The sequence below is a fragment of the Arachis duranensis genome, chromosome 10 (assembly GCF_000817695.3).
Source record: "Arachis duranensis cultivar V14167 chromosome 10, aradu.V14167.gnm2.J7QH, whole genome shotgun sequence".
In the NCBI taxonomy this organism is placed as follows: Eukaryota; Viridiplantae; Streptophyta; class Magnoliopsida; order Fabales; family Fabaceae; genus Arachis; species Arachis duranensis.
The window spans coordinates 3,811,776-3,832,468 of record NC_029781.3 but is presented as its reverse complement, the minus strand read 5'-3'; the positions used below and the strand labels follow the sequence as shown (position 1 = coordinate 3,832,468).

The 20,693-nt window shown below is 34.4% G+C and overlaps 3 protein-coding genes across 3 annotated transcripts; 1 reads left to right on the top strand and 2 right to left on the bottom strand.

The window, feature by feature from the left end:
* Positions 1-7,337: 7,337 nt before the first annotated feature.
* Positions 7,338-10,582, bottom strand: LOC107468454 (G-type lectin S-receptor-like serine/threonine-protein kinase At1g11300). The gene is made up of 7 exons (XM_016087754.3): positions 9,185-10,582; positions 8,951-9,100; positions 8,709-8,863; positions 8,411-8,621; positions 8,062-8,296; positions 7,827-7,977; positions 7,338-7,742 (listed from the first exon to the last, which is right to left on the bottom strand). Exons 1-7 carry the CDS (start codon positions 10,482-10,484, stop codon positions 7,425-7,427), a joined length of 2,520 nt encoding a protein of 839 aa, XP_015943240.1. The 5' UTR covers positions 10,485-10,582; the 3' UTR covers positions 7,338-7,424.
* Positions 10,583-14,937: 4,355 nt separating this feature from the next.
* LOC107468463 (calcium-binding protein PBP1) lies at positions 14,938-15,851 on the top strand. The gene has a single exon (XM_016087769.3). The coding sequence runs from the start codon at positions 15,140-15,142 to the stop codon at positions 15,482-15,484; it is 345 nt and encodes a 114-aa protein (XP_015943255.1). The 5' UTR covers positions 14,938-15,139; the 3' UTR covers positions 15,485-15,851.
* Positions 15,852-16,683: 832 nt separating this feature from the next.
* Positions 16,684-19,226, bottom strand: LOC107468464 (OVARIAN TUMOR DOMAIN-containing deubiquitinating enzyme 1). The gene is given in 8 exon segments (XM_021133193.2): positions 16,684-17,166; positions 17,349-17,449; positions 17,534-17,643; positions 18,115-18,236; positions 18,347-18,430; positions 18,511-18,576; positions 18,774-18,955; positions 19,059-19,226. Coding segments are annotated over 7 exon segments (900 nt in total). The 5' UTR covers positions 18,927-18,955; positions 19,059-19,226; the 3' UTR covers positions 16,684-16,902.
* Positions 19,227-20,693: the final 1,467 nt, after the last annotated feature.

Here is a 20,693-nt window from a genome sequence, read left to right as displayed (position 1 = left end):
TCAGAAGTGAATCATGTTATGATAATTTGCAAAAGAAAGAGTTCAACAACTCATTATGTACCAAGATTAATGGTGTGGGTTAATAATGTGACTTTACTTGGAATATTTTGACTAATTAAATCAATTCATATTTCTCTTTTCGCTTTTGTTTTTTTTTTTTCTTTTTGTTTCGTTTTTGTATCCTATTTTTTGACGTGATACTGTGTTTGATGCTTTTATTTTTGGTAAACGTTTGATGCTTTTTCTAGGGCAAGTTCTTAATTGTTCTTGAAACTACTTTTGCCATATAAATATCAGCCCAATAACCTTGTCAGTGCACTTACTTAACAACGAGTAAATGGGCCTTATTAACCATATTTCTATATCTTATCTTGCTGAAGCAAAAAGAAAATAGTATTAACCTAATAAATTCAAATTGACAAAATTAAAATCATAGAAATTGTTCCTACCCTGACCCAACGCTATGGCCCAGGTCCAAATATGCCAAAAGGCCCAATCCAAAGATTGGCCTTCGTTATTCACCGACCTCTTCAAAGGAGGTCGGACTCAACACAGACTTCTTTCCAAAGAAGTCGGGCTCAAGAGATAGCTGGCAGATAACACTTATTCAAATAAGTAACTGCCCCTGAAATCTCTCAACCCACTTCTAGAAGGCATATCTCAACAATCCCTAGATAAAGGGACGGTTATCCACCTAAAAAGGTGGCACTACTCCAACGGTGGTTATTGGATCACCACTATAAATACCCTGACACTCCTCAGGTATCTCTAAGTTCCAATACATTCTAAACCTGCTTAACCTCATGCTGACTTAGGCATCGAAATGTCTTTGCAGGTACCACCCCCCATCTCGTGGAACACACAACTCGGAGGCGGCTCCCAGACGTAAACCAAGTCGGAGACCACACTCCTCCAGCGCTTGGGCCTCAAACAAGTCCAACCACCGTCCGGTTCTAGGTAAGCCTCGGAACATTGGCGCCGTTGTCGGGGACCTGGAGCTCAACTCTTGATAATGGCGGATGATCAATAACATAGTCAGACAACCACTCGACATGAATAAGATGCAAGCATGTTAAAAAGAAGCTGGAATACAGTTTCTATGGATACCAGAAATCCCGTAAAAACTTCTCCCAATGGGCAGAGGATATCAAATAGGGATGATGATTCTACTTCTACAGTTAAATTGGATTAAAAGAGAAGAAAGCACCGTCCCAAGGCCATTGTAAGAAGCAAACCAAGACGAACTCTGGCCATTGTAGAAAGCAAACCAAGATGAACTCGAAAGCCAATTGAATAAAAGAATTTTCAATTCAGAAAATTCAATTGGCAAAAGATGTTACTTGAAAAAAATGAACTCGAAAGCCAATTGAATAAAAGAATTTTCAATTCAAAAAATTCAATTGGCAAAAGAAGTTATGTGAAAAAAAAAAAGAGGAAAAGGGAACGTGACTAATCCCAACCTCTTCGTGAAATAGGATGGACAATGACATCTGTGCCAACTTACAATCTCGGAAAAATCCATGATACCCACTCATGAAATGGAACAGTTGCACGTTCCAAATACACAGCATCAGCCAATTTGAACGCAACCCAATCCGACAACGGAGTGATGAATCCAGTTTTTTCTTCAGTGGATTCACCTGTCAATTACAACAGTGAATAACACAAAGAATTCTCATGGTACATCTTTCGTTGGTTGCTCACAAATTACATCACTGCCAATGAATATGGAAAGAAATATTCCTGTGGTAGAATTTGATGTTGTTTGCACACCAATAAAGATGGATGTCTTCCAGGAAGAAAACTAGAATCAGATCCAAAGAAAAAAGAAAGTTGGGGTGACAAAGGCCCAATCTTCATTGGAGGGAAGGCCCAGTCTTCATTGGAGGGAATGATGGTCAGACTTTTCTTCAAAGGTCGGATGAGCCGGGAGCTCACAAAGAAAATTCGACCTCTTTTAGAGAGCTCACGAATAAAAGTCCGACCTCTTTTAAAGGTCAGACTTTACAATAAGGTCGGATGAGTTGGGAGCCCACCAAAGAAAATCCGACCTCTTTTAGAGAGCTCATGAAGAAAAGTCCGACCTCTTTTAAAGGTCAGACTTTACAATAAGGTCGGATGAGTTGGGAGCTCACCAAAGAAAATCCGATCTCTTTTAGAGAGCTCATGAAGAAAAGTCCGACCTCTTTTTAAAGGTCAGACTTTACAACAAGGTCGGATGAGTTGGGAGCTCACAAAGAAAATCCAACCTCTTTTAGAGAGCTCACGAATAAAAGTCCGACCTCTTTTAAAGGTCAGACTTTACAATAAGGTCGGATGAGTTGGGAGCTCACCAAAGAAAATTCGACCTCTTTTAGAGAGCTCATGAAGAAAAGTCCGACCTCTTTTAAAGGTTAGACTTTACAACATGTTCGGATGAGCTGGGAGCTCACAAAGAAAATCCGACCTCTTTTAGATCCCACGAAGAAAGTCCGACCTCTTTTAAAGGTTAGACTCTACAATGAGGTCTAAAACCTTATGGCTCAGAAGAATCCGACCTCTTTAGATCCGACAAGGAAAAAATCCGACCTCGTTTTGGAGTCTGTAAAAAATCCGACCTCTTTCACGATCAATTCTACAATGAGGTCAAAAACTTCGAAGAATATCAGAAAGAGATTCCGACTTCTTTTAAAGATCAGAGTCTACAATGAGGTCGAAAACCTCCAAGCTTAGAAAGAAAGTCCGACCTCTTTCCAAGCTTAGAAAGAAAAATCCGACCTCTTCTAAAGATCCAAGCTTATGAAGATAATTTGACCTCCTCTGAGGATTCAAGTCTACAAATAAAAATCTGACTTCCTTTAAGAGCTTACAAAGAAAAGTCCGACCTCTTTCTTGAGGTACAACTTCGAGAACCAGATCCCAAGCATAAATGGCCATGAGAAGGTCATACGAAGAAATTTCTCAACTGACAACCTCGTCTTGATCCAAAATGACATCGGACCAAAAGCGGACGAAGAAAAGCCAACACCAAAGTGAAAAGATCCAACAAAGTCACTTAAGACTTGAAAAAGAACTACTACAACATACTCAACTTACTCGAAAACAATCTACCTAGATTGTGCCATGTTTACAACAAAAGGGATACTACAGCTAGAAAGCGCACCTTACTCCTTAATGCACATTTTTTCTGACTTGAAGTGATGAGATCCAAAGTGGCGTAAGAAGTTATAAATGCAAATCGTGGTCCGACCTCATTAAGCCACTTGTACTAAATCAAACTGGCAAGGGGCAAAGCCTAAAACAAATTGCACAAATAACTTAAGGACAACGTGATCATAATCAAACATCAACACGAAGAGGATGTAAACCCGACGTCACAACAATTGGTTTAAAACAAATTGAGAAAGGATGGCGATTTATAAGAATGCCTCCTCAAGCCAAGAGATAAGTATCCGACCTTACTAAGTTGACACAACAAGTATAAAACAAGTTATCCGACCTCCCAAAAAGAGAGTCCAAAATAACTTGTAAAAGTCACATAGAAACAAATAGTAAGATTCAAGAATGGCATGACTGAATACTCGAGTCCGACTTTATAAAGCTCGACCTCGAGTAGGGGCACTGGCTTATCATGAAAGCTAAGTCCAAAATTATTAAAAACTAAAGACAACATTCTACAATGATGCTAGAGCACGAAAGAAGAACGTGACCCCCTTCCAGAAACCTGAGAGCAAACTTAGATAAGGAAAGAGCTCTTGAGACAAAGGATGGCTACGAGATTCGCCGCAAAAGACCTCATCTTGATAAGAAAAAATATCAGGCTACTGAGTTCGGGCGAATGAAAGCTGACAACAAAAAGGATAGGACCCTACAAGATTACTGAGATCTTAGGAAAATATTATTACAAGGTGACCGACTTAAACAGCACCGAGCTACCAAGGTTGTGGCATGCTTGTAACATGAAAAGGTACTATAGCTAAAAGTGAACTCTACTCTCTGATGTACTCTTTTTCCAACTTCCTGATTTTTTCCCAAAAATTAAAGGATTTTTTCTGAAGAAGGGTTTTTAACGAGCATCATAGTAGAGACTAAGGGATCATAGATAGTGAAAAACCCTTAGTAGCAGTAAAAGTACCTTCACAAATAAATAAAGATCTTTTATCTCTTATAAATCCCTTCTCATTTTTCTTTCTTTCTACAAAACGTGCCGACTTAAGCTCGACAAAGCGTGAAAATCCCATGAACCGACCTAGATGGTCGTTAGGATAAAACGACGAGGTACAAGTCGGTGTAAAGAGGTTATAAAAGTCGATCGTAATAAACTCGGAAATTATCTAACTTATAAGTCGGAAAAACCGAGAAAAAAGGAAATGTATCGCAAAAATAACCTAAATCATAAGAGCTCAATAAATCAAAATTGAGTATAAGGAATACCAAAAAGAGATCAGGAAACTTATTGAAAGCACTAAGGCAAAAGGCTGTCCCGAGTTGTTAAGGAAAACTTAACTTAAAGAAAGGGATAGTCAGCCAAGAAAAAGGTTTTTCAAAACAAAGATCAAAAAGGTTTTTTCTAAGATTACTGAAATCTTAGAAAAGGGCTAATACAAAGTGTCTAACTTCGAGGGTGAAAAACTACCCAGGTCGCAACACACCTCCAACATAAGGAGATAAAACAATTCCTTATGAAAATTGATTTTCTACAATTAACACACACCAATTGAAGCTCGATAAACCGCGAAAATCACGGGCCGATCATATAGAAATCGCCTGGATGAAGCGACGAGGAACCAATTGGTGGAAAGAAGTTACATATGCGAATTGGAAAGAAAACACCTCGAAACAGCTCGGGCCAAACGGGTTGAAAAAGTTGTGTTTAGAACAAGTCGCAAAAGTAACGTAACTAAATATGCCCCTTGAGGCATAAATACGATCTAACAACTCGATCCACACGGATAACAAATGGATCGTACAAAATCTCAAGCCCACAATCTCATCTCTACAAGTTCTAAAAATAAACGACCTAGTCGTATAAAATGGAACACTTTCACAAAAACAAGTTGTTCCAAGAAAACTTGTTCTAGCACTCACAACAACATAAGGATAACTTGGATTAAACGAGTTATGCCAGTCAACCATATTTTCAACGAAATTGTGTTAAGCACAAGTCGTGTCTATCTAAAAGCAAAGCTTTAAAAGTGATTTGTATCAAAATGAATCACTTCAACCAAACGACTCGTATAGAAACGAGTTAAAAAGGAAGGATTGTAAACGTTTTTGAACAAAATCGAAACGTAAAAACTATCCTCCAAAACAACTTGGATAAAACAAGTTGTATCATACACAAGGACGACAATCTTGTAAAAACTAGAAAGGGGAGGGAACAAGCATATAATCCCTTCACCTAAGGCGCCAATTTATACTCGACAGAGCGCAAAAATCACGAGCTGGCCTTTTCAATGGTCGCTCGGATAAAGCGACGAGGTATAAATTGATGTCCAATGGTTATAATACGGCTTGATGATTTAAAACAACTCAAGCCCATGAGTTGAACAAAATCGAGTAAAAAATAACCATATGATCTAAGTAATTTGTATTAAAATAAATTGCGCAAAACAACTTGATATATAACGAGTTGTGCTTCAAAAAAGTGACTTGTGTAAAAAACAAGTCATCTAGAAAACTCAGAATGAATGAGTTCAACAAAAAAAGGGCTTCATCCAAAAATCCTTTCTGCTTGATTGCTTGAGTCCGACTTCATAAAGCTCGACCTCGGGCAGGGGCATAATGGATAAAGCAACGAAGTCCGATGGTTATAAAGATGATCTGATAGTTTAAAAGGACTCAAAATAAACAATTTGTACTTGAAACAAGTTGTGAAGTCCTAAAAAACAGCTCGAATTTAAATGAGTTGTATGAAATTAGATCAAGAAATAGCCACGTTTTAAACGATTTGAAATAAAGCAAATCGTAAAACCTTAAAACTACTCGTATCAAACGAGCTAGACGAGGGTATACTAAAAAATTATTACAAGTCTCAAAACAAGCGATTTGTATTAAAAACAAGTCATGCATCCTCAAAACATTGAGATTTTGACCATTTGGACCAAAATAACACACTAAACATTAAAAGAGTGACTGAAACTCTTTTTGCTAGTTTCTAATACATGCCTAAAGCTATCTTAAGTTTTTTCTACTATATCTAATCTATTTATAATATATAAAAGCTAATACCAATTCTCTCCACAATGAGTTTAAGCCATCTTTTTTTTGCTTATAATGTCACATCAGCAATTCTAATGACTTGGCAAAAGATGAAAATCAACCAATCACTATTTAATATTTAGTAAAATGTTTTAAAAAAATTAAAACAAAAAACTCTTATCTATTATTATTCAATTGAAACATCAAATACTAATTAAATGCAATAAACATACATTAAAAGTATCATAATAATTATAAAAAATTTCAGTTACAAATATTCAAATTCTACAACTTATACATATTAAGACTCTTACTACTTTTCATTTCTTAATCTCTCATACTAATTATCAAAAATTCCTTAAATTTAATATAACATTTTTATATGTTTTTCATTCTCATTCATTTATTTTTTTAATTATTTATAAACAAAAAGCCCACAAGAAAAGATGAAGTGTAGCCATTAATACAAATCGAAAAAAGAAAAAGAAAAATGCAGTTTTGTATAACTCTAATATAAATAATTTATATCTTTTTTAAAAATAAATAAATTCAAAATCTATTTTTAATATATTCTTTAAAAATATACTATATAGTATAAATAATTTACCTCTTTACGCATTGCGCGGGTCTCACTCTAGTTATGAACAATTTCTAACTTGTATATTCTCTTTTGCAACTTGTACCACACTCTTTTTTCTTTCAAATTTTCCGTGATCCAAAATTCAATCTATTTACTAGAAATTAACCAACTTCAATAACTGTGCAAGGGACAATAATTGTTAAGTAAAGTCTCTTATATTAGAAATTTGTAACAGTGTCCGATATTGGAAGCATGGTTGAGGACAAAAAGTCTAATCAAAGGACAGCAGAAAAGTTGGAAATAACACACACAATAATGAGAAAAAGATGGATCCTATTACTCTATTTAGTGTCATGATTTCCACCATTTGGAAGTTTCCATATTTAACATTGCAAGTTTAGCGGTTTTGACTTTTGACCATCCAGTTTTTCTTCTTAGAAATCTTATTATAATTATATCATCAAACAGTTTAACCCGCCAATGTTGACCAATATATTTCCTACTTTACACATTGCAAGATATCTCTTTCTAAATGCTTCAACGTTCTGAAAGGATTTTGATCCATGGAATCTAATATTATATCAAATTCATAAGACAACAATAGTAAATAAGAGTAACTGAACTATTTATTTAATTTCAATGGCAGAAATTCTTGTCTATAATGCTATCTGCCACGGATTTCAGTAAGAGTAACATTGTTATTTGAGTTACACTGATTTTCCTGAGAGGAAGATTCCAAACTTGATGAATATTGCTTGTGCACAAATGCAACTTGCTTAGGAGGAGGAAGATGGAAAGTCTCATCACTATTCAGCATGGACACAACACTAGTCATAGGAGGTCTTTCTTTTGCAACTTCTTGAACACATAGAAATGCTATGTGTATGCACCTCAGAATATGATTCTCAGAACCTGTATCCAAATCAGATATATCTGGATCTATCAAGGATCTAATGTCATCTTCATTCCATAGCCTCCATGCCTAAGTAAAAGAAGCAGAGTTCTTGGTAAGTTAAATGGAGTTATCAGCAGGCATAGAAAAGACTCAAGTGAGAAAAAGAATTACAAATCCAATAAGGCTGAGGGATTTCTCATGGTTGCGAAAGCTTGTATTTCTTCTTCCACTGACAATCTCTAGTAACAAAACTCCGAAGCTGTAAACATCTGATTTCTCCGAAAATAGTCCTTCCATTGCATATTCCGGAGCCATGTAACCACTGTTTTAATTTGTCACATAAAAAGTTACTTATCAAAGGAGACTATGCTAAAAATAAGTATTGTACAGTATGAAACATACTTACTATGTACCAACAACTCTTCTAGTATTAACCTCGTCTTCACCTTTGTATATTCTTGCCAAACCAAAGTCTGATATTTTAGGATTCATCTCCGCATCAAGCAAGATATTGCTTGCCTTCAAATCTCTGTGTATGATTCTTAATCTAGAATCTCTGTGAAGATAAAGTATACCACGAGCAATTCCTTCAATTATGTTGAAACGTTTTGTCCAATCTAAAAGTTTTCTTTGTAGAGGATCTGAAGAAGAAAAGAGAATTAGATTAACAATCAAAATAAAATTGTTCATATCTCAATTTACTAATTCTGATTGAACTTGACTCCAAGGCAAAATATATGGATATATAAACTGACCAAAGATAAATGCATCCAAACTTTTATTTGGCATGAACTCATAGACCAGCATCTTTTCATCTCCATCAATGCAGCAGCCAAGAAGTCTCACAAGATTGCGATGTTGAAGCTTAGAAATCACAGCCACCTCATTCATGAACTCTTCAGCCCCTTGTCCAGATGCTCTGGACAATCTTTTCACTGCAATTTCTTGACCATCTGGCAATAACCCCTATTAAGCAATTTAAAGAAAAAAAATTATATTAGCAATCACAAACACATGTGAATATTAAAGAACAAAAACTAAGCAGAATAATACCTTGTAGACTGGACCAAAGCCACCCTTCCCAAGTGTATTTGACAAGTGAAAATTGTTTGTAGCAGTTGCAACCACTTCAAAATCAAATAGAGGCAATTCATGCTCATCCAGTTTAACTTGCTTCTTAACCCCAATCAATCTATGACTCTGATTTTCTGGATGAGTTTTCCAAAGATTAATAATAAATCCAACACATGAGGAAACCAATTTTTAGAACATGAGATAAATTGTTTCTAAGATACCTGAATCCTTAACTCTTCTTTTCCTGGTGTGCTTGGCACAAATGGCTAGATATGCACAAGCCGCCAAGATAATGGCTCCGGCTGCTCCCACTGTTACAGCAATGATCAATGTGTTCTTTCTTGAACTCTTATGGTTGTTTACTGCGTTTTCTGATAACATTTAAAAAGTAGATTCATTAAGAAAGTTATAATAACATGTCCTAGTTTCTAAGCAAGAACAAGAAGGAAACATACTTAGTTGTGAATGGGGGAGACGGATGAAGAGATCAACTCCTCCACTTGAGAATTGTTGCAAGTCAATCAAATCTGTGATCCAATACAAGCAGCCAATGCCAGTATCAAATGCATATGCTAAACAGGAGCAATTCCTCAAGCACTGAGGTCCACATTGCTCTTCCTCAACATCCAACCTCTCTGCGAAATCCGGAACCTTCATAGTTGCAAGTTTCAAGAAACCATCATCTTCTTGGACTTGGCCTGCTACTACTTCACTTCCATTCTTCCTCATTGTCTCACACTTGAGTGGTTCCTTCCTCACACAACCACTGGTCCAGTTTTGCCTCTTCCACTCCTCCAAATTCCTAGGCTCATATCCACTCAAACAGCTGCAGATTGGTGAATTCTGTGTATTACAACTCCCAAATGGCCCACATACCCCATAAACATCACAATCAGAAATTTCCAACTCTATATCAAGAACTTGCTTTCTGTTATAATATCTCAACAATCGAAGCTTGCCAATCGGAGTTAGTGAAAGGATTCCAAATGCAGATTGATCAGCAAAACTGTAAGTAAGATAAACAGTTTCATTCCCTTCATATCCAACACTCCATCCATATAGGTACCCTGTTGACATCATTGTTGTCCCAATGAAGATCCTACCATTCCATGGACCAGTCCTCCAAAACGGTCGAGTTCCATTTACCCAAAAGAACACTTCTGGAGCATCCAAGCGTTCAAGAGAAGCAGAGAAGCTCCCAGTAGAAGGATCAGAAGCACTCTTCCTTGATATGAACCTGGTTTTCTCACCTGTGATCCTATTAGCACTGATTCTCATAGTTGGCACTGCTGCATCACAAGGGTGCTTGAAACTCTCCCAAATGGTTTGTCCAGTGATGTTATCTTGCAACACAAGATTCCCGGATCGCAAGAGTTGAGCAGTGGAGCTGTTAGCCATGTTTGTTGACACATTTGATGACCAAACTAATTGGTTTTTTCCATCTAGGAGTACAAGATTACCATCTCCAGAGATTTTCAGTGTCCCTGAAGAATCCAAGAGTGGTTGGTTCCTGTTGGCAATCCATATAACAGTGATGTCAGACTCAGAGAGATACCAGATTCCAACATAGCGGTTAGTTGAATTTTGAGGGCTGAAGAATCCAAGTTTGAAGACACTGTCAGATGAGCTTATTGTCTCTGAGCCTGTGATGAATTGAGATGATGTAATGGTATCCCTGGCAGAACTGAAGCCAAAGAAAATGAAGGAAAACATGATCAAAGCATCTAAAAAGTTGGTGTGAGTTGTGGATCCCATGATCTTGAGGAAGGTGATTAGAACATAGAATATGAGCAATTAATGAGGCATATGCATATCCTATTGATAATTGATACCCTCTTGGCTCTTCTTGTACATGATTGACTTTCACTATGCCAGCCAGCTTTGTGAGCAGTTGCAACCGTGTGGTGAAGTCAAATCCTATGAGAATCATTGACTAAAGAATAAACAACATTTAAGGAATTATAAACTATGGATTTGTGATTAAACAAAAGAAACAAGTCAAGTCAACTACTTACACTTGGATCACTGCTTTTCCACACTAAATAAAGAGACAGAGAAGACTAATATGTCTCTTTATGTATTATTAAGGACTAAATAATCACTTAAGAGCATCATTTACGAATCTTTTTCTCATTTTATATACTTCATTATCTTTGACTTTGATGTGATTGTAACGAGGGGAAGATTTAGTTCTAGAAGACAATTTTTAGTTTTAATCTTTTTATTTCCAAAGAGGCACAAAAAATTGTGTCCACAAAAGTACAAAACCCTCAAGTGAGAATAGCCGAACTTGCTGACTCGAGTTGGGCAGCTTTGTAATTTCACAACTATTAGATTATTGTTGACTTCATTGGGAAGGTAACACGAATAACGCGCTAAGTCATAATAACAAAAGGACATGATTAATAGTACCAAGCTTTTTAGGCCTTGAACTAAGGGCTAAGGTCCGAAAAATATCATGGGCCTCCATCTGGATGGGCCTTATTTTATTTAAGATTTTTTTTTCGCACCAGGTATCCATCAGGCCGGAAGTCTAATGACTAATTCCTCGGATACTGCAGAGGCAAAGTGGGCAACCCTCCCAAGCAAGCAAACTCCATTCCCATCCTCCAGTAAATATCAAACCCAGAAAAGATGATTAAGGGACACAGATCTTCATCCATTGTGCCAAGTTGCGTTGGTTATGTGTTTGTTTTTATTTCAGGACAAAGAAATCAAATGGTCGTCATGATATTGTGACCAAAAACATTTAAAAATATGCCAGGCCCAACTTTAAATATGTCAGGCCCAAATGTTTTAAGTTCTATTTGCCGTTATACTAAACATATTCCCCTGTCCCAAAAAAAAAACTAAACATATTCACATTTCCGGGGTCTAAGCTTCTTCGAATATTTTTCTTATACTTTTCAAGGAAAAAAATAAATAAATAAATCCTCTGTTTTCTGGGAATTAGGAAAAGGAAACTCACACTAACTATTTGCACTGTTCAAGAGATTTTTCATAGGAATCAATTAGCCTTTTTCATCATTAGATTGTTGTTTTTGCTTTTCGCTATTAATAGATATATGGAAGATTCATCCTTTAACATAGTTTTTTATTTCTTTCCACCCAATAAGCTTAACAGATGTGGGGCTAATTGAGCTTCATTTATGGATACGGAGCCAAAGTGAGACTCAGACTCACTTTGTTGGTAGGCTTTTAATGAACAAAGTTAAAGCTAGCTTCCAAAGTCAAATTTTAAAATTGACCCAGATTCCCTATTTAGCTTCTGCTACGAACTTTCGGGCATCTTTTACAGTGTTGGAAATCTGACAAACATAAGCATCTCCTTCCTAAGAATCCAAATATTGCACATGGAATAAGGGTTATGTATTAGTAGAAGCTAGCCCCAGAAGATAATTAGGAGTCTAAAACTTTGTGATTCTCATTTAATTTTGTATCTAATGCACAATAATCACACTAGGAAAGTGTCGGTTGAATTGAAAATTGAAATGATCTTACATTGCAAGTTGCAACTGAATTGCATGATTTAATGCTCATTAGAGAGTACAATTATAAATGTCATTATTGTTTCATTGGTCATTATCCATCATTTCATTTCAAACAGAAGTCTTGGCCTTACTATGGTTGTATAGTCACAATCTCTCTAATAAATAAATGGTTATACAATTTCATTTTATTTCATAATTATATCAGAAAATTCTGATTATATTTAAACATCTCCTAATATTTTAAATTGAAGCAGGCATGAATAATTTGAATTGTGATAATATAAATGTTGGGTTTTATTTTTGAAGATGAAAATAGGACCCACAATAGGACAAAGATCTGTCACATAGTAATGAGTGTAGTGCATACTTTATAGCAAACCATGTTTCATAGAAACCACATAACTGCAGAGTCCAAACGATGAAAGACAGAATCAGTTCAAACAACACAGTTAACTCCAAACTCTCGAAAACTACATGAAATTTCTATGACATAACTCCTTTGTTCTTTTTCTTTACATGATCCAAAAAGCTAGAAGATTTCGGCACCTTCCCTAGGTACTTTGCGCCTTGTAATTTTATTGCTCTTATAATGATGAGACTCAACACTAAACTCACAAGGAATGGAACCATTACCATTACCATTACCAAACAATGTACAATAAAGGTTTAATCACTCCTTTCCAAACCAAAACTATGTCAATCCTACAAAAGTGAAAAATACTATAAATAGACAAACACATAAACACAGTATTTGTTAATGATAATAAATAAGACTACAACTTAGCACTCTCTATTAAATATTAATGTAAAAATAACATTGAAAAGTTGGATTAATTTGTCTTTATTATGTGTGGTAAGTGTAAGATATTTTATATAAGAATAAGTGCTTGTTTTAGTGCTATTGAATCGATAAAAAAATTAATGAAAAAAGATTTTTTTATTTTTTAGTGTGTTTGGCAAATTTCTAATAGTAAAAGAAAAAGTACTAGAAAAATAAAAAAATGTCTTTTTTGAAAAACTACAATTTACATCTTTTTTTAAAAGATCTTTTTTCTTAAAAAAAGATTTTTTCATATAATAAATAAACAAAAAAATAATTTATCTTATTTTATCCAAACATAATTGATAGATAAAAAGATCTTTTTACATAAGATATCCAAATATAAAATCACTATAAAAGATCTTTTAAAAAATATCATTTAAAAAAAAAGATATTTTTCAAAAATAACGTCCAAACAAATCCTAAGTACATAAATCTATTTTTAATTAATTAATATTAATCCATTTTTATTGTAAAATAATCATCATTTTTTTAGAGTTTAGAATTTAAATTTTAAAAATTAATATAAAAAATAACTAACAAATAATTAATTCTCTAATTGAATTCTTTTTTATTAAATTGAACTCATTAAATTAAGTTGGCTATATAGGAATAAAAATAAAAATATAATGTATACATAATAATCAATTACTAAAATCAATTATTATGTGTTTATATAAAAATATATGTATTATTTAATTTATTTTTAATGTATATTTTATATTTTAACATATATTTTATAATACTTTAGTGGGTGGATTTGATATTAACTACCTAACACGGTTGACATATGTAGGAAATATGATCTGCTTTTGTTATCAACAATTGAGAAGGTAATTGCGAACCTATTGAGTGTTTTAATTGTTCTTTGATCCTATTTTCGTGTTGTGATGAATATTGTTAAACAAAATCCAAACACATAGTACATATAAAATGATTCATGGATAGAGAATTAAATGGGAAATTGACAATTGTGAGGGGGAAGGAAACACAAAAAAAGACTTAGCGCTCATGGTATTAATTATATGTGGGTCAACTCTTTGGATTTTGCAGCTACATCATGGCATCTTCGTTTTCGTATCTTACGCTGCTTATTTTTGTTTGCTTTTGGCGTTTGGATTTGGTAATTAAGGAACAATAGTCATAACACTTGCTTTTGTAAGAAGTGCAGTATTAAGATGGAAAAAAATTATTTAGTAGATTATAGTTTTTTTTTCTTATTAATATTTATATGAAAAGTTTTATTTATGTGAGAATATCAGTATTATTTTGTATAAAATAAAAATAGATTAATATTTACTTGAGGAAAAGGGAAAAATGCTAATACGTAATCATTGTCATGAGTGATGAGTCATGATGAGTGTTTTGTACCAATTTTTTTATAACAATAATAATAAACCCAATTATTATCAGATTCGGTCGAATCAACCAATTTATCGATTATAATTTTTTTGAACAAAAATCAGGGATATATTTATCTTTTTATTAAAAAAATTAAACATAATTCGATTTAGATTGTGTAAATCAGTCAAACTAAATTAGGTCTAATAATTAAAATGCGGACAATTAGATTTATTATTGTTGCTATAATAAATCGATTTTATTCTGGTGTATTAAAAAATAAATTATTAACCAATACGTCTTAAAAAAAAATATTTTTAGTGTCTTTATCGAAGTGGTCTATAAAATGCTAATATGTAATCTGTGTCATGAGTGATGAGTCATGATGAGTGTTTTGTACCATCCCTTGGGCACACTATAGAGCTTCCCACGCACCTTCCACGAAAGAGTAACACCTTTTTTCATTTTTATTTCTTAAAACATATTTGATGATTAATATGTATTTAAAGTTTTGAATGCATAATAAGGAAATATTTGTTGAAGGGAAAAGGTTTTGGTGTCTGAGTGAATGTCGTTTTCAAGAGAAATCCACTCTTATCTGTACTTGAATTGTCAACTTCTCAGTTCTCATCACTTACTCTTCCTTCATAGTTCGTTTATTCTCCGTGTCTAACTATATAAACGCTCTTAATAATCCTTCTACTGCATTGTTCTCACTTCTCATTATTACTTGATATATATAGTTGTTGTGGTGGTCAATGGGATCGAAGAGGAACACGGTGGTTTTCGAGGACTACTTCCCGGCAATGGTGGAGAAACTGGGGACTGAAGGGTTCATGAAGGAGCTGACAAATGGGTTCCAGTTGTTGATGGACAGAGAGAAGAAAGTGATCACATTTGAGAGCCTCAAGAGGAACTCTGCATTGCTTGGGTTGGAAGGGATGAGTGATGATGAGATAATGAGCATGCTGAGAGAAGGTGATCTTGATGGAGATGGTGCTCTTGATGAGATGGAGTTCTGCACGCTCATGTTCAGGTTGAGCCCTGCTTTGATGAATAACTCTAAGCAACTTTTGGAGGAAGCCATTTTTAGTGCTCATTAGAAAACAACTCTTTTGATTTTGCTCTTTCAGTTTCAGCTCCCTCTGTTGTGTTATAAGCTTCTTATTTCCCTATATTTTTCTGGGGCTGCTTCTGTACTTTGTAATTGCAGAGTTGTAACTGAGTTTCTTCACTTTTCTTCACCAATCAGACTTCAATTTCCTGTGTCTTGCTGACAAAGCAATCAAACAAGGTAGGTAAACACATTATTAACATTTAAGAATTTTAAACATGGAAGCAACAACTTGGTCAGTGAGGCTTATGCACGTCTAAATCTTAGATTTTAGAAATTTAAAGTACTGAAATTTCACTTGTTCATACACATTTACACTAGTTTTCTTGAATAAAGAATCACAAGTATGGACCGAATCTAGATGATGACTTTCCAAATCAAAGCACATTTACAATGCTATAAGATTTGATGCCCTTTTCAATTAAGGGAATGTTTGATTGAAAGATACAGATTTGATGAAAATTTTCAGTGAATTTAATTTGTAAAATTATACATGTCACAAAGTTTATCCGCAATAACTTCAGCTCCATTTTTGTCCCCCAAACTAAAATTCTATTCTTTAACCAATATCTTCAAACCACCGCTAACAATATCCGTATGTCTTATTGATTGGAGATTCGCTACATGTTTACTACGGACAAAACTCAATTATACTGAACCTCTAAAGTTTGGTGCTGTGTAAGAAAGTGATTTAAGCCAATATTGTCTAAACAAATTTGCAAGCTCCATGAGAACTTTGTGTTAATCTATTTAAGGACTCGCTCCCTCTTTTAAAAACTACTCTCCTCCTTATCTCTCGTTTGCATGATAGGTGATTGATGTATAACATAATGATTTTCTGTTAACAACGTTTATATTGTACTGTGAAAATAAGTGAGGCTAACTCAGATCTGGCAATATAGAAAGCCAACACTGAAAATAAGCTTCTCACGCATGTCTTCAAATCTTACTGTAATACTCGCTTCTCTTGTTGCATGATATTATCAATCAATAAAATTGAATCTTTTCACCAAAACAATAAGAAACAGAAAACCATATATAGTACTCATGATTATCCATAAACATTGCAGGGTTATTACGAATTAATTACTAGTGAAGCATTGCGGTGAAAGATGGGCACACATGCAAAGATTGGAAGCAGCAGCAACGAGATAATACAAGGAAGCTGCAAGGAGCCATGCCAACATGTAACAGGCATCAAAGTGAGTTTTGATTATTAGAGCATTGATGCTAATGTACTTTGTGCTGGTTAATCAGTACTAAACAGATGAAACTTCTAGACAAATTGACCATTCAACATTAACAAAGTTACAGACTAAGACCGTTCTTAGTAACATAGCTCAGTGCAGAGCTGTTGCGGCTCCACAACACCAAAAAGTGTAACTGGAGATCTTCCTGAGTAGGCCCTCATTTTGGATAGAGGATATCATAGTGACCAGGGCGATATAGCAATGTGATGAATGGATTATTCTTTCCATCGCTAACACTAGCATTTGGGAGATCACTGGCAGCTGGCATGAAATCGTGATGATTTACGCTGACACCTCCAGTATCGCAAGAACTGCGGTCAAGATACACAACACGGATTGGAACACCCAATGCATCAGAAAGGGCAGTAATCTGCACATGGTCGCTCTCTTCACCCATTGGTTCAACCGATGATTTGCAAAACTAAACAACAAGACATAGTGTGAGAGATTGATAATCATATGAATAAAATTGGGGAAAAAAATCCTAAGAAGGAGACCAAGCAAAATTATTCAACAAAAGAAGTAATGGTACATCATTTTTTAAGATATTAAATTTAAAATCAGCTTTTGGAGGGATAGAATAATTCTTAATGTCGAACAAACCTGCTCGACTGTAGTATTAGTCAGACCCATTATGAAAGGTTCAAAAAACACTGAACGCTTTTGTATCTCAGCAGAGGTAACAAATCTGAAGAACATTACAACTAAACAAACAAATTCGTCAAAAGATAAGACAGAAATGAGATTAAGGTATTTCGGGGGTGTGTTGCAACTTCCAAGTCACTCACCATAATCAGAAACTGATGGATCTCGGCATCTAGAAACAAGTTCTTCATGACTGTAATCATAAAAAGTTTATTCAGACAAAACCCTAAGGAAAAGAGAGAAAAGAAACAGAAAAAGGAAAACCAGATCCAGAAAACAGCAAAAGATCATAATTAGATATTTTGTGGAACATGTACTTCCAACTTATGATAGTCAATGCTAATTCATGGGGAAGGAAAGAGAAACTTAAACTAAACACATTTAAATACGGGAAATATTCATGTGTAAAGCTTTCTATAGCCGCTGAAAATTTCTCCACATATTTAGAATTCGAAAATGTTTGGTAACAAGATTTAGCCAATAACAGCCAAAACTTACATTATTTAGCATTCATTAATTGTATGATTTTCATTTCCCCACTTTTTTTTGAACCACCAAAGTCTTATCATTCAATAAATCCAGCAAAAATATACCAAATGCCATAAACAGCAATGCAAATTTGGGGCAATTTTCAAAGCTTAGTAGATTCATAGCAAACTTGCCTAGTAAATCTTACTGTTGCAGTATACCCAAAATAAAGAAGGAAGATGTGATATTAGTTACCGCAAAAAAATCTTCAAACGTCAAGTCTGCATAACCCAAGGACTGTAGTGCCTTCCTACTCTTTTCAATATTAGCTTGTATACGTTCAACCTCTGCTTGATCTTGACTTAGCAAAATATGCTCCTGAAACAAGTTAACAATAAGTTATTCATTGGTAAAAGATATTGGAATATATGATTACTGATTCCATACTCCACAGACCATAGTGCGGCCATAAACGCATTAAAACATACAAGGTATGAAAACATAAAGCCGCGAAAGAAGCAGTTGCCATCTCCCCGAGTTCGCCGAATAGCAGCATATTGCTCATCAAGCACCTGTATTAAGGGTGACAAAAGAAATGGGTTCAACAAACAAGGTTACATGCAAAAAGTTGAAAATAAAAGGTTAACCAAACCTTTATTTTCTCCAGCAAGATTGGACTGCCTGATTCATATTCAGCAGCTAAGCTACTTATTGGTTCCTGCCAATTTGTCACATTAATTAAAAGTCAAAAACTTTTTCCCACTCGTGACTATAATCATGTTCCACCCCTTTTATTTAGGACTATAACAGTAATAACAATAATAATAATAATCAGTAATCATAAACGTGTATCACGTATTCAAATCCTTCACAAAGATTCAAGAAATTCGAAAGAGATGAAGGTGTTAGGCTTACCTTATCGCCGAGAAATGGAATTTTCTTGGCTTCCTCAGCATTAATTGCAGATTTCTGCTGCATTATGTCATCATCCACAAAATTACCCCAATCAGGAACCTCAGTCGCATGCGCTGCTTGGCCATCTTCCAGCACTGCTTCTTTGTTCTGCATTTTACCGTCTCGAACCAATTCCCTACTTTCTTGGAAATGAAAGGAAAATATGCGGTGAACTGCGAAGTCTCATCCAATTCACCTTATGAGAGAAAAGGAGAAGAAAGAACGCTAGACGATAAAGAGCTTTACCTTACACAAGAGACGGGAGCTTCCGATTAGAATATCTTCTTCTTCTTCAATAACAAGAATGAGTGAGTGAGAGAACAGCGAACACCTCGAATCCCTAAATTCCCAAATTTGCGATCACTTCTGCAACTGAACTGAAGCAAAACGCACCCGTCTTGCCAATTTATACTGCACGGCGTAACGTAAAGTCGTAAACGCTTCATGTGAAAAATAAGTAGATATGGATAAATTATTTATGATTTGTTATTTTAAGTAATAAAATAAAATAAATGACAATTTAATTCCATTTAACATAATTGTTTGTTTACCGAATTTTGTAAATGTTGTGATAAGATTAGTTACGGAGAATGATGGGCGATTCCGTATTCTCAAGGAAAAATATATTTAATAAAAATTTGAAAAAGTTATCTCATGTGGATATATTATCTTTATAGTAAAGTAATATAATAGTATTGATAAATACTAATAATAGTATTTTTTATTTATATTTTATTTTATTATTTCTCCTTTATTTATTTTATAACATGTTATCAGTACGAGACTCTGATTAAATTTTTAGAAAGACTCAGGTAACAAAGTTTTATTATATCGAATTTTTTTCATCTTGAATTCAATGCTCTTAATATATCTGAAAACAATTATTTATCATAGATATTAGATGCTGAAATCCATCTTGATTCAATAGATCTTAGAAATATCATTAAGGCTGAAAATAATGCATCCCAGAAGGATAAAGCCAAAGCCATGATTTTTCTTCGTCGTCATCTTGACGAAAGATTGAAAAATGAATATCTCATATTAAAATATCCTGCAGATCTTTGAAAAAACCTTGAAGAAAGTTACAATCATAAAAAATGGTGATACTTCCTCAAGCCCGATATGAATGGACGCACACGTGTCTATAGGATTTTAAATCCATAAATGAATATAACTTAGCAATGTTTCGAATCACCTCACGAATGAAATTATGTGGAGAAAAGATAATTGATAATGATATGTTAGAGAAAATTTTCTCAACCTTCCATGCCTCGAATGTACTCCTGCAGCAGTATCGAGAAAAATGATTTAAAAAATATTTTGAACTAATTTCTTGCCTTCTTGTTGCTAAACAAAACAATGAGTTACTCTTAAAGAATCACGAAGCGCGCCCAGCTGGCGCCACCCCATTTTCTGAAGTAAATGCAGCAAATCATTACCCCAGAAAAAGGTAAATGGCAAGGTTTTAATAACAAAAAAAATTATGGAAGAAAAAAAATTATGTTCAAAAGAGAGGATCTCACCAGAAATGGGATAAAGAAATAAATATTGGGTAAAATAAATCAACAGAGGATAAGTGTTTCCGTTGTGGTGGAAAGGGTCATTAGTCGCCTACCTGTCGTACACCAAGGCATCTAGTCCATCTTTATCAAGCATCTTTGAAAAAGGACGACAAAGGAAAGGAAACAAATTTTGTTTCAAATGATGCTAAAAATTCCACCACGCATTATGATGTATCTGATTTCTTTGAGGATCCTGAAGAAAATATTGGTCATTTGATCAATGATGAAATAGTTTAATATGTGAGATTATTAAGTATTCATGTAAATAAATAATGTAAAGAACTTATTGTTAAGTTTTATTTTTTATATATTTAAGTTT

Bases quoted from the DNA above. Each gene is read 5' to 3' on its own strand.
- LOC107468454 (XM_016087754.3), bottom strand. From the start codon at position 10,484: ATGGGATCCACAACTCACACCAACTTTTTAGATGCTTTGATCATGTTT. The intron at 9,101-9,184 runs GTATGTTTCCTT...AAATGTTATCAG, and splicing joins TCTCCCCCATTCACAACTAA to AAAACGCAGTAAACAACCAT. The intron at 8,622-8,708 runs GTATTATTCTGC...ATTGCTTAATAG, and splicing joins GCTTTGGTCCAGTCTACAAG to GGGTTATTGCCAGATGGTCA.
- LOC107468463 (XM_016087769.3), top strand. From the start codon at position 15,140: ATGGGATCGAAGAGGAACACGGTGGTTTTCGAGGACTACTTCCCGGCA.